Source organism: Crinia signifera, chromosome 3, assembly GCF_055691185.1.
Source record: "Crinia signifera chromosome 3, ASM5569118v1, whole genome shotgun sequence".
Classification (NCBI taxonomy): domain Eukaryota; kingdom Metazoa; phylum Chordata; class Amphibia; order Anura; family Myobatrachidae; genus Crinia; species Crinia signifera.
This window is the reverse complement of record NC_139219.1, coordinates 308,894,353-308,907,322: the sequence shown is the minus strand read 5'-3', so window position 1 is coordinate 308,907,322 and position 12,970 is coordinate 308,894,353. Positions and strand designations below refer to the sequence as shown.

Genomic DNA, 12,970 nt, shown 5'->3' with positions numbered 1-12,970 from the left:
GCAGCACCTCTCGTTATTGTTGGTTTCTAGAACATGCAGCATCGCTCGTTATTGTTGGTTTCTAGAACCTGCAGCATCGCTCGTTATTGTTGGTTTCTAGAACCTGCAGCATCGCTCGTTATTGTTGGTTTCTAGAACCTGCAGCATCGCTCGTTATTGTTGGTTTCTAGAACCTGCAGCATCGCTCGTTATTGTTGGTTTCTAGAACCTGCAGCATCGCTCGTTATTGTTGGTTTCTAGAACCTGCAGCATCGCTCGTTATTGTTGGTTTCTAGAACCTGCAGCATCGCTCGTTATTGTTGGTTTCTAGAACCTGCAGCATCGCTCGTTATTGTTGGTTTCTAGAACATGCAGCATCGCTCGTTATTGTTGGTTTCTAGAACATGCAGCATCGTCCGTTATTGTTGGTTTCTAGGACATGCAGCATCGCTCGTTATTGTTGGTTTCTAGGACATGCAGCATCGCTCGTTATTGTTTGTTTCTAGAACATGCAGCATCGCTCGTTATTGTTGGTTTCTAGGACATGCAGCATCGCTCGTTCTTGTTGGTTTCTAGAACATGCAGCATCTGTCGTTATTGTTGGTTTCTAGAACATGCAGCATCTGTCGTTATTGTTGGTTTCTAGAACATGCAGCATCTGTCGTTATTGTTGGTTTCTAGAACATGCAGCATCTGTCGTTATTGTTGGTTTCTAGAACATGCAGCATCTGTCGTTATTGTTGGTTTCTAGAACATGCAGCATCTGTCGTTATTGTTGGTTTCTAGAACATGCAGCATCTGTCGTTATTGTTGGTTTCTAGAACATGCAGCATCTGTCGTTATTGTTGGTTTCTAGAACATGCAGCATCTGTCGTTATTGTTGGTTTCTAGAACATGCAGCATCTGTCGTTATTGTTGGTTTCTAGAACATGCAGCATCTGTCGTTATTGTTGGTTTCTAGAACATGCAGCATCTGTCGTTATTGTTGGTTCCTAGAACATGCAGCCTCTGCTGTTATTATTGGTTCCTAGAACATACTGTAAGTAACACTTGTCTGGAACACAGAACCAGTGCAGGTTAAGTGGGTCTTGAGGATGCACAACCAGATTGCAGCTAGCGCAAGTAACGCTGGTCTTTATGAAATCCATGGAGGGCAGGTAGCATATTAATTCCCTAACTCATCTGTGCAGATACCAAATCTTTTGTTTCGTTTTGTTGTAGGACCAGTATGGGAATTACGTCATCCAGCATGTGCTGGAACATGGCCGATCAGAAGACAAGAGCAAGATTGTGGCTGAAATCAGAGGGAAGGTTCTAGCATTAAGTCAGCACAAGTTTGCCAGGTAAAGTGTCACTTGTGTAAGATTAATCCGTGATTCTACCCAAATTTATTTTTGAAAAATTTGGCCAGCCTCAGAAAGTTACCCCAATACGAAGTTAACTTGTTCTCCCACATGTAAGGATATAAGTAACTGTTACATTTGTTGTCCACTAAACAAGAATGTATGTATTCAGGTGTGGGGGTGAGAGACAAATGCCGTAAATCTCAATTACAGTGATATGTGTGAAACGCGTTGGTTTGCACCAAGGTACCTAGATGATCTGCAGCTGTTTAAAGTTGCAGGTCCTCTCTCTGCTACCACCTACAGATGTGCCGGAGTACGCATCATTGATTAGACTTGCTCCTCTCTCCTTAGTAATGTTGTGGAGAAGTGCGTCACCCACTCGTCCCGTGCTGAGAGAGCCCTTCTGATTGATGAGGTCTGCTGCCAAAATGATGGTCCTCACAGTGCCTTATACACCATGATGAAGGACCAGTATGCAAACTACGTGGTGCAAAAGATGATTGACATGGCTGAAAGCGCCCAGCGCAAAATCATCATGCATAAGGTAAATACATCATTACACACGCATAGAAAGTTCATTATTTTAGGCAGAGATTTGGGAAATTCGGTCTTATTTACAAAAGCATTTGCGTTCCTTATCGCGTCTGCGCATATTAAAATAAACCTCTTCCATCCATCTGGAGGGTACAGCCTACACTCTGGTGAGTAGACGCGGGGGCTCTGTCACTATCGCAGCCAGTGTTCTACCTTAAACACAGCCTCATTGTGCCCACCGGCGGTGCTTAGCTCCGCTTCCCTATGCTGATAGCGGGAACGAGAGTCTCTTTATCTCTTCCCCCTACACTCACTTACACCCAGCATCTGCTTAGCCCTGCCCCCCAACACTCTGCCGACAGGATCCCTTTACTCTGCGTCATCTTCTCTCTCCAGGCGGCACAGCAGAGTGGAGGATCGCTGCATCTTCCTGGCTACAACGAGGAACTCAAAATGGCAAGTATTGTGGGACTATAACAGGTTCCTGTTGAACGCCCACTCTGATTTCCTGTAGGAACAGTTCACTTTATTTATGTAGTGGTGATCTGTTGCTTCCTCACATAAACTGCTTTTGGGGAGGGAAGGGGGCCTGTAATCGGACTCCAAGATACATTACATGATGGCGTACTCTAGTTAATCTTATGATCCAGATTCAGCTACTTCTTCTCCAAGATGAAGGTCCAGATACTTTTGATTGGGAAGAAGATTCCTCGGCAGGTTCTAGAGTCAAGTTTGTAATTGATGACGTTTAGGCCCCCATACACTCTTGCGATTTGGGACGATTTCACCCAATTCCGATGGAAGAGGCAGAGAAATCGTCCAAAATCGCATGTTTTTAAAATCCCATGCGTGGTCCCTGCTTGCATGTCCGACCTCCGACTCAGACCATCTACTGGTGGCGGGGAACAGGGTATAATGCAATAAATCACATGTCAAAGGACAGCATGAGATCCTGCTGCTCAGGAAGGACTCAGGCGGCTGAAGGGGGATCGGGTGTCCGTAAACTGCTTTGAGAAGTCGCAATAGTGTATGGCCACCTCAAGTCAGGCAATATGACTATCAAATTCTAGAATAGTGGAGTCAGGTTCTGCTTATCCTTTAAAATACAAGAGGCAGGTCTGTTTTCTGCGTTCCCATTTTGAAAATGTAAATCTCTTTATACTATTGCTGATGAGGACACAAAACCATGGGAGATTCAGCCAAAAGTGGTCACATCCATTACGTTGTTGGCGAGTAACTGTTAATGGATCCTACATATAGGAAGATAAAGGCCATTCTTAAATCTGTTTCCACTCTTTTGGTGGGTCACTCTGGCCTATTTTGGCTAGTGCTTTAATAGGTTGATACCTGTTGAGGATTTTTTGATTCTTGACTGTAGTGGAACGGATAACTGAAGCTGATTCACCTAAAGAGTTCAAAATGGAGTCCATATGTTCTGTCATGGAGGCTTCGTATTTTCTGGGTCCAAAGACCTAACGTGCCTAACACCATGTTCCCATGTGAACGGGTCATCGTCACCTTCTGCATTTTGCCTTGGGGCTGTTGCATTTTCAGTTGCAGGCCTTACCCTTTGAACTTTTCCATGGTCCAACAGGTGTTCACAAAAATAATGCTCTCCTTCGTTAGCATCTGCAACTCATGGTAGACTCTCTTCAGTCTTTTGGCTGGCTGGTGAACTCTTCTAAGTTCACTCTCGCCCCTTATCAGCTAGTGGTATTTCCAAGTCTTCAGTTCGGAAACACATGTCCATGGGTTTTTCTTTTCGTGGATAATATTTAAGGTGTTAGGTCCAGAGTCCAGTATCTCCTGTCATTTAGTTCCCTACCAGTGAGCCTTGCATCAGTAGTAGGGAAATTGATGGAAACAATCTTTCTTAAAAGTTTCTCAAATACAGCATGGATTTGTTTGGGAAAAATCAAACTTTATTAACTTTTTTGACTGGGTGACTAAAGTAATAGATCAAGGTGGGGCTGTAGATGTAGAGTATCTAGACTTTAGTAAGGTTTTTGACACTGTCCCACATCGCAGACTGCTAAATGAACTCAAATGCTTGGGATTAGATACTAAGATGGTTGAATGTATAAGAGCGTGGTTGCAGGATAGAAAACAGAAAGTTGTAGTAAATGAAGTACAGTTACGGGAGGGATAGGTTACCAGTGGAGTACCCCAGGAATCTGTACTTTTTAATATTTTTATTGGTGACATTGCAAATGGAATTGAGGGTAAAATATTCCTTTTTGCAGATGACACAAAGGTGTGCAACTGGGTAGATGCACCAGGAGGGGTAAAACAAATGGTGGATGATCTAGTACTGGGGTAGCCAACCCTAGTCCTCGAGAGCTACCAACAGTGCATGTTTTGCAGGTCTCCTCACAGAATCACAAGTGAGCTAATTAGCTCCATCTGTGTATCTTTTAAAATGTGTCAGTGATTAATGAGTGCAGCAGCAGGTTGTCTGAAAAATGTTGGTAGCTCTCGAGGGCTAGGGTTGGCTACCACTGATCTAGTAAGACTAGAGGAATGGTCAAGAGAATGGCAACTACAATTTAATGCCAAAACATACAAAATCATGCACTTGTGTCTCAAAAAATCCAAAGAATAAATATAGTATAAATGGCACTAATGGAAACTACTGAGGAAGAGAGGGATCTAGGTGTCACTATTTGAGGGGACTTAAAGGCAGGTAGGCAATGTAACAAAGCAATGAAGAAGGCAAGTCAGATGCTTAGTTGCATAAGGAGAGGTATCAGCAGCAGTAGATAGAAAAAATAATGCGACTTCATAGGTCATCGGTACGGCCTTATCTAGAGTACGGTGTTTAATTCTGGAGACCATATCTCCAGAAGGATATAAATACATTGGAGAGTGTACAAAGAAGGGCAACTAAAATGGTGCATGGCCTACATCACAAAACGTACCAGGAAAGACTAAAAGATCTTAATATGTATAGTTTAGAACAGAGAAGGGAAAGGGGGGACATGATAGAAACTGTCACATATGTCAAGGGTTTAACAAGGTACAGGAGGGAAACCTTCAGATGAAGGAAAGTAGTAAAACCTGAGGACATGCACTGACACTGGAAAGAGGGAGGTTCAGGGGAAGTTTGAGGAAAAATTACCTAATAGAAAGGGTAGTGGACAAGTGGACCTCCACTGCAACCTCCCATTAGAGGTGGCAACGCATTCTGTATTTCACAGATGCATTCAGCTCCTGGGCAAGATGCTGGTGACCTTAAAGGCTGTCCCATTCTTCTAGTTTCATGACTCCGATTCTGTGTTGCTGGTCAAAGACCAGTTCTCACCAATATGGCCCCAATCCAATGCACCTGAACTTTGTTGATTTCCATTGACACCCCTAAGCGGGGGTTGGTCATCCTCTAAAAATTACATTACTAGTTGGGTCACTTCTGCCAGGCATGTTTCTCTTGAAGTTCCTGTTCCAACCCCACTCCTGCTGTGGAGGCTTCTTGGGTGGTTTGCCATGAAGTAGCTGTGCAAAGCATCAACCTGGTCATCTTTGCACACACTAACAAAATTCTACCACTTCCACATTTTCAAGGAGGCAGTTGCCAGTTTTGGGCATACATGCACCTTTGCCAGATGTAAACCACTAACTACCCATCTGCCCAAGTTAGCTTTTTTTTTTTTGGGGGGGGGGGGGGGTTGGATTTTCAGTGGTAATGGGACAGTATCCCCCAGATGGATGAAAGCCGAAATTAGATTTTTATACTGGAAAATAATTTCTTGGTTACTTTCCATTTGTATTTGTCTTTGGGGTGGTTCATTCATGGTTGTGTTCCTTTGTGGTTGTCTTCCTCCTTGTGGCTTTTCTAAACATAGACTGAGCTGCTGGAGGGTGGGAGGGGTTGTAGGGGGAGGAGTTTAATACCAATCTCCATAGCCCAGACTCTAATACAGTGGTAATAACAGTGTAACCCAGATGGACTTCGAGGAGATTTTACGGGGAATAGAAAAATTTAATTATTTAACATGGTACCTTATGGCTGGTTTCACACACTCCGGCTGCTGCCGGACGGTGAAATCCCGCACGGCCAGGGAGCCGTGCCGCACACATTAGTTGTGAATGGACACTATTGTGTCCATTCACACGGGACGGCCACGGCCCGGCCGCACGGCTGCAGCCGGATCCCATCACTGGAAGGGACGGCTGCCGGGCTGTGGCCATCCCCACCATTGTAATCTGCTGAGTGCGGCACGGCTCCCTGGCCGTGCGGGATTTCACCGTCCGGCTGGAGCCGGAGTGTGTGAAACCAGCCTAAGTGTAGTATGTATGTGCCGGCAAAGGTAAACAATAAAGTTCCCCTATCCTATATAGAAAAAAAAGCCAACGCTGAGCCTTACTACTGTGGTGCTGCAACACCGTTTGGACACACACACACACACACATACAGATTTGGGGGGGTATTACCCACGATCTCCCCAGTCATCTACTATCTCCCTGTCACTCCTGCCTATCTTTCAGCCACTACCACCCCAGCCCACTCTCCCTGACACACCCTCTCTGCCTCTCCCTGACACACCCTCTCTGCCTCTCCCTGACACACCCTCTCTGCCTCCCCCTGACACACCCTCTCTGCCTCTCCCTGACACACCCTCCCTGCCTCTCCCTGACACACCCTCTCTGCCTCTCCCTGACACACCCTCTCTGCCTCTCCCTGACACACCCTCTCTGCCTCTCCCTGACACACCCTCTCTGCCTCTCCCTGACACACCCTCTCTGCCTCTCCCTGACACACCCTCTCTGCCTCTCCCTGACACACCCTCTCTGCCTCTCCCTGACACACCCTCTCTGCCTCTCCCTGACACACCCTCTCTGCCTCTCCCTGACACACCCTCTCTGCCTCTCCCTGACACACCCTCTCTGCCTCTCCCTGACACACCCTCTCTGCCTCTCCCTGACACACCCTCTCTGCCTCTCCCTGACACACCCTCCCTGCCTCTCCCTGACACACCCTCCCTGCCTCTCCCTGACACACCCTCCCTGCCTCTCCCTGACACACCCTCCCTGCCTCTCCCTGACACACCCTCCCTGCCTCTCCCTGACACACCCTCCCTGCCTCTCCCTGACACACCCTCCCTGCCTCTCCCTGACACACCCTCCCTGCCTCTCCCTGACACACCCTCGCTGCCTCTCCCTGACACACCCTCGCTGCCTCTCCCTGACACACCCTCGCTGCCTCTCCCTGACACACCCTCGCTGCCTCTCCCTGACACACCCTCGCTGCCTCTCCCTGACACACCCTCGCTGCCTCTCCCACGATCTCCCCAGTCATCTACTATCTCCCTGTCACTCCTGCCTATCTTTCAGCCACTACCACCCCAGCCCACTCTCCCTGACGCACCCTCTCTGCCTCTCCCTGACGCACCCTCTCTGCCTCTCCCTGACGCACCCTCCCTGCCTCTCCCTGACGCACCCTCCCTGACGCACCCTCCCTGACGCACCCTCCCTGACGCACCCTCCCTGCCTCTCCCTGACGCACCCTCCCTGCCTCTCCCTGACGCACCCTCCCTGCCTCTCCCTGACGCACTCTCCCTGACGCACCCTCGCTGCCTCTCCCTGACGCACCCTCGCTGCCTCTCCCTGACGCACCCTCGCTGCCTCTCCCTGACGCACCCTCGCTGCCTCTCCCTGACGCACCCTCGCTGCCTCTCCCTGACGCACCCTCGCTGCCTCTCCCTGACGCACCCTCGCTGCCTCTCCCTGACGCACCCTCGCTGCCTCTCCCTGACACACCCTCGCTGCCTCTCCCACGATCTCCCCAGTCATCTACTATCTCCCTGTCACTCCTGCCTATCTTTCAGCCACTACCACCCCAGCCCACTCTCCCTGACGCACCCTCTCTGCCTCTCCCTGACGCGCCTCTCCCTGACGCACCCTCTCTGCCTCTCCCTGACGCACCCTCTCTGCCTCTCCCTGACGCACCCTCCCTGCCTCTCCCTGACGCACCCTCCCTGCCTCTCCCTGACGCACCCTCCCTGCCTCTCCCTGACGCACCCTCCCTGCCTCTCCCTGACGCACTCTCCCTGACGCACCCTCGCTGCCTCTCCCTGACGCACCCTCGCTGCCTCTCCCTGACGCACCCTCGCTGCCTCTCCCACGATCTCCCCAGTCATCTACTATCTCCCTGTCACTCCTGCCTATCTTTCAGCCACTACCACCCCAGCCCACTCTCCCTGACGCACCCTCTCTGCCTCTCCCTGACGCACCCTCTCTGCCTCTCCCTGACGCGCCTCTCCCTGACGCACCCTCTCTGCCTCTCCCTGACGCACCCTCTCTGCCTCTCCCTGACGCACCCTCCCTGCCTCTCCCTGACGCACCCTCCCTGCCTCTCCCTGACGCACCCTCCCTGCCTCTCCCTGACGCACCCTCCCTGCCTCTCCCTGACGCACTCTCCCTGACGCACCCTCGCTGCCTCTCCCTGACGCACCCTCGCTGCCTCTCCCTGACGCACCCTCGCTGCCTCTCCCTGACGCACCCTCGCTGCCTCTCCCTGACGCACCCTCGCTGCCTCTCCCTGACGCACCCTCGCTGCCTCTCCCTGACGCACCCTCGCTGCCTCTCCCTGACGCACCCTCGCTGCCTCTCCCTGACGCACCCTCGCTGCCTCTCCCTGACGCACCCTCGCTGCCTCTCCCTGACGCACCCTCGCTGCCTCTCCCTGACGCACCCTCGCTGCCTCTCCCTGACGCACCCTCGCTGCCTCTCCCTGACGCACCCTCGCTGCCTCTCCCTGACGCACCCTCGCTGCCTCTCCCTGACGCACCCTCGCTGCCTCTCCCTGACGCACCCTCGCTGCCTCTCCCTGACGCACCCTCGCTGCCTCTCCCTGACGCACCCTCGCTGCCTCTCCCTGACGCACCCTCGCTGCCTCTCCCTGACGCACCCTCGCTGCCTCTCCCTGACGCACCCTCGCTGCCTCTCCCTGACGCACCCTCGCTGCCTCTCCCTGACGCACCCTCGCTGCCTCTCCCTGACGCACCCTCGCTGCCTCTCCCTGACGCACCCTCGCTGCCTCTCCCTGACGCACCCTCGCTGCCTCTCCCTGACGCACCCTCGCTGCCTCTCCCTGACGCACCCTCGCTGCCTCTCCCTGACGCACCCTCGCTGCCTCTCCCTGACGCACCCTCGCTGCCTCTCCCTGACGCACCCTCGCTGCCTCTCCCTGACGCACCCTCGCTGCCTCTCCCTGACGCACCCTCGCTGCCTGTTGGGAATAGTAACCTGTAGCGAGCCAGCGAGGGCACACGTTTTACTGATGGTTGCTACATAAAATGGAATATACAAGATGTGACCAGAAAAACGCAAGAAACTTGTCCGCGATTGTCATATCAACCTTTAGACAGTGTTGATCTTAAACATTTGCTTTTATCTGTTAACCTACTGCATGTAGACCATATGTTGTCCCCGTGTTTACGGTCTACTTAATGTAACTCTGTTGTACATTAAAGGTAACGTTTTTTCCTAGTGTGTACGGCCAGCGATAATGATCACATCGCTGGCTGGAAAATCCCTCTGCGCATACACACTACTGAGTAATATTTCCTGGGGGTGAATGATTGCGAGAGCACACATCACCGGTCATCGCCGGGCCATACACACTAGCCGGTTTTAAACTGAAAGCAGCTCAAACGGCGAAAGGGGAGCTGCTTTCAGCTCAAAATCAGCTCGTGTGTATGGGCCTTAACGGAACCGTCGCTGCCTGTTGCACCAGTATTATACTATTATGTCTGATGTTTGACACGTGTAAACCTTTCAGAATAATGAACATGTCCTTTTTTTCTCCTTGGCAGATCCGACCACACATCACAACACTACGTAAATATACGTACGGGAAACATATACTGGCCAAGCTGGAGAAGTATTACATGAAGACAAGCACTGATTTGGGGCCCATGATCGGACCCTCAAATGGAATGCTCTAGGGAAGGTCTGCAAAGGGGGAATACAATACGTGTTTAGACGGCGCCTCTGGTGTTTGAGGAACCATCCAACCCTTCCGCCTCACTTTCTATCCCAATACCTGATGTGTACCATGCTATTTATTTCTTCTCCCAATCTCACTGTGGCTCTGATCAACATTTCGGGGCCCCTCACTGCGGCGGGAGACTTACCCAACCATCTCACTATTAGGAAACCAGAGCCTGTAAATGATGTAAGTGTATCAAACTGTCACATATTTTGTAAATTTTTACCTTGTAAAGTTCTGTAAAAAGTGGTAGTTTTTAAAGGGAAAAAAAAGTAAAGTATTTTAATACACTGGTTTTCCGGTTGGGTCCGTCTCCCGTCCTCTAACTATAGGAGGGTTCATTGTAAATAGATTTCTAGTCTTATTTTGTTTGCATATTATACTTTTTTTTTTTATTAATATCCTTTTTAAAGTATCTTTCCACAGGAAGGCAGTTGGATATGGGCACATAAAATATAATAGATCCATTGCTTACAGCATACCAATCACTGACACACTGTAGTCAAGACCCAGTTTTGCAAGACGAACGAACCTATCAGAGGATGCAGCCTGCATGTTCACTAGGGACCAGTGACGTCACGGTGGGGCGGCCATTTTGTGTGTGTGTGCTCATGAGAGAGCGTTCCCGATCGGCTCTCTATGGAAGGGTGATGTCACAGCGCCACGGTACGCAGAGTGCCTTCTACCTCAGTCGTGTGACTGTTTTACGGTGAATTGTGTCACAGTTTCCTCGTGAAAAGCGCCTCAATGTCACTGGCTTCTAATTAATTGATAGGCTGTCTTCTCGTGGCCCACTGATTATGCTACATCATAGACTTCCTCTCACATCAAGATAAGTGTCCGGTGTAGTTCGGTCTATTGCAGAACAGAATAAATCTTTACCTGCTGGGGAGACTTGATCACAGGCACCCCACTTTCCCATCGCATCGGTAAACGAAACAAAAAACGTGTTTTTCCCCCACCAACTAATGCAAGTATGTTAATTCTCATAGCAGCAGGAAATTAATTCATGGTGCTTCTTTTTTTCCATTTTCTCAAATTTTTTTACTTATTTTTTTTTTTTTTTTAAATGCAAACCTTTTTTTTTCCGATTCTTTTTAATCTAGTTCTACAGGCACCACCCTAAGCTGCGATCGATGGTAAAGAAACTAGATAAAAATAAAGCCTTACACTCAGTCGGCAATCACTGTGCAAGCGTGAACAGGTTCTGGTGCAAAAATAATCCTGCCCGTTACCTCTAGCGCGTAAGGGAGGCTTTGATTAATTCCACTATCGTGGTTCAATGCAACCTCAGGCTGCTAAATGAGATATTATAAAGCCTCTTGTTTGCTATGGAAATCCTTAACCCCGGAGTCTCCAGAAGGAGGGCTCTTTACAACTTCAGCACATACTGAAGCACTGACGATAAAACATTGCAATGGTAGTAATGTTAGCTTAGTTTTTTTTTTTCTTCCTCGCTCTTTATTTTCGTCCCCTGACCCCTTGCGTATAAAATGGTGTGACATTTTAATAGCAGCTTAGAAATTTAATTTTTGCTGTCATGATTAGCCAAAACAAAAGTAGGTTTTAGATAGAGGTTTAAAAAAAAGCCCTTTTTGCCGGCTTGACATTTACGCATGATAAAATGAATATAAAGAAAAAAAAATATCTATTGAAATGGCTTTGTTTGTAATTTTCCTTCTGTTTATATGAATATATGCTTTGTATTGTAGAAGTGTAACTAATGAGTAGATGACCGTTTACAGCGTCAATGTTTAATACGAGCCTTGCTTATTTTGTAGTTGGTTGTACAGATGTACATTTGTAACTTTGCTGTACATGTTAAGTGTTCCACCTCCCCGCCAGGGATGGGGGGGGCAACATATTTTGCATTTTAGTGTACATTTGGGTGTCCCTATTTTGCCTTGGCGAATAGTGTTGTATAATGTAAATTTCTTTACTCTAAATCAAGTTGTTGTTTTTTGTTTCGTTTTTTTTTTTAAACCAGCCTTTATACAGCTTCGTAAAATATATAAATATATAAATACCAGCTATCTATTTATCTACCGCTGAAAAAAAAACAAAAAACCTGTTCTTGTTTATATACCACAGCTGTAACATGTTAATAGAATTCCGGTGCAGTACATTTTGCATAGATAAAATGAAAATAAAACAAAAACGAGTATGATATTTATATTATAATATAAATTTCTTTCTCAACTCGGAAAGGCCGGCGGCTTGCTTTGTATAAAAGTACTGTATTTTTGATTAGCCTGCTCAAAAAAAGCCAGGAGTAAAAAAAAAATGTATGTAAATTCTTGTCCATTTTGGTGAACATACAACAGTGTAACGATAACCTATAAAGGATGTACATTTACAAGCGGCCTTATGTACATTTCCCAAATGATCTTTTTAAAGGCAGAATTGTGACCACATGTGTATAATTAAAATACTTTTTAATCCTTTCACTTGTCGCCATTTTCTTTTCGAGTTTGTTTATTTCGGAATCGAACAAGACCTTTTCGGACAACAATCAAACCTTGTAGAGCCATAAAGTACAATCAACCAATCAGCTCCTGTCCTTTTTCGAATACAGCCTGTAACGTGGCAGCGAGAAGCCGGTTGGTTGATTGGTACTTGGTTTGATAAACCTCTCCTGAAGTCTCAGATTGTAAGCAAAAAAAAACAAATCTAGCGCAGGTTTCATTTCTGATTGATGGTTTATTGGGCACCACAAGGGTTACATGGTGCCATACAAGGGGAAAGCTGACCGTACTATACACAAGGACTTAATATACCAAATCACATAGATACATAATTACTGTGGATGGCTATCATAATTATGTGGAAGACTGTAAGGCAGAGGTTCCCAAACTTTTTTGAATCACGGCACCCTAGAGTATCAGAATATTTTTCAGGGCACCCCTAGGCCAAAGATTGTTACCAAGAATAAAAAAAAAAAATTTCATGAAATAAGTTGTGCTTAAATGTCATCCTTAGGTCCAGTTATGTGGTGAGGAACACAATTAGCTTCTGTTCACCCACATATTTTATAATTGGAAGCCCAAAGCACTGATTTTGCCAGTTTCATTGGCCATAAATAATTTGAATTGGTTCTGGACCACCAACCTGAGGCACCCCTGCA

General features: G+C 47.8%; 1 protein-coding gene across 9 annotated transcripts in view; it reads left to right on the top strand.

Moving 5' to 3' along the window:
• The window catches only part of PUM2 (pumilio RNA binding family member 2), a 59,909-nt gene extending 47,616 nt beyond the window's left edge, over nucleotides 1-12,293 (top strand). For 6 of the 9 annotated variants that reach the window (XM_083178601.1, XM_083178597.1, XM_083178602.1 and 3 more), the window contains 4 exons: nucleotides 1,201-1,322; nucleotides 1,677-1,869; nucleotides 2,256-2,315; nucleotides 9,671-12,293. In XM_083178601.1, the coding sequence (XP_083034727.1) occupies nucleotides 1,201-1,322; nucleotides 1,677-1,869; nucleotides 2,256-2,315; nucleotides 9,671-9,802 (507 nt within the window). In that variant the 3' untranslated portion in view covers nucleotides 9,803-12,293. The remainder of the gene's footprint in view (nucleotides 1-1,200; nucleotides 1,323-1,676; nucleotides 1,870-2,255; nucleotides 2,316-9,670) is intronic. The other 3 variants (XM_083178603.1, XM_083178598.1, XM_083178599.1) reach the window with 1 other exon arrangement.
• The last annotated feature ends 677 nt before the right edge of the window (nucleotides 12,294-12,970 follow it).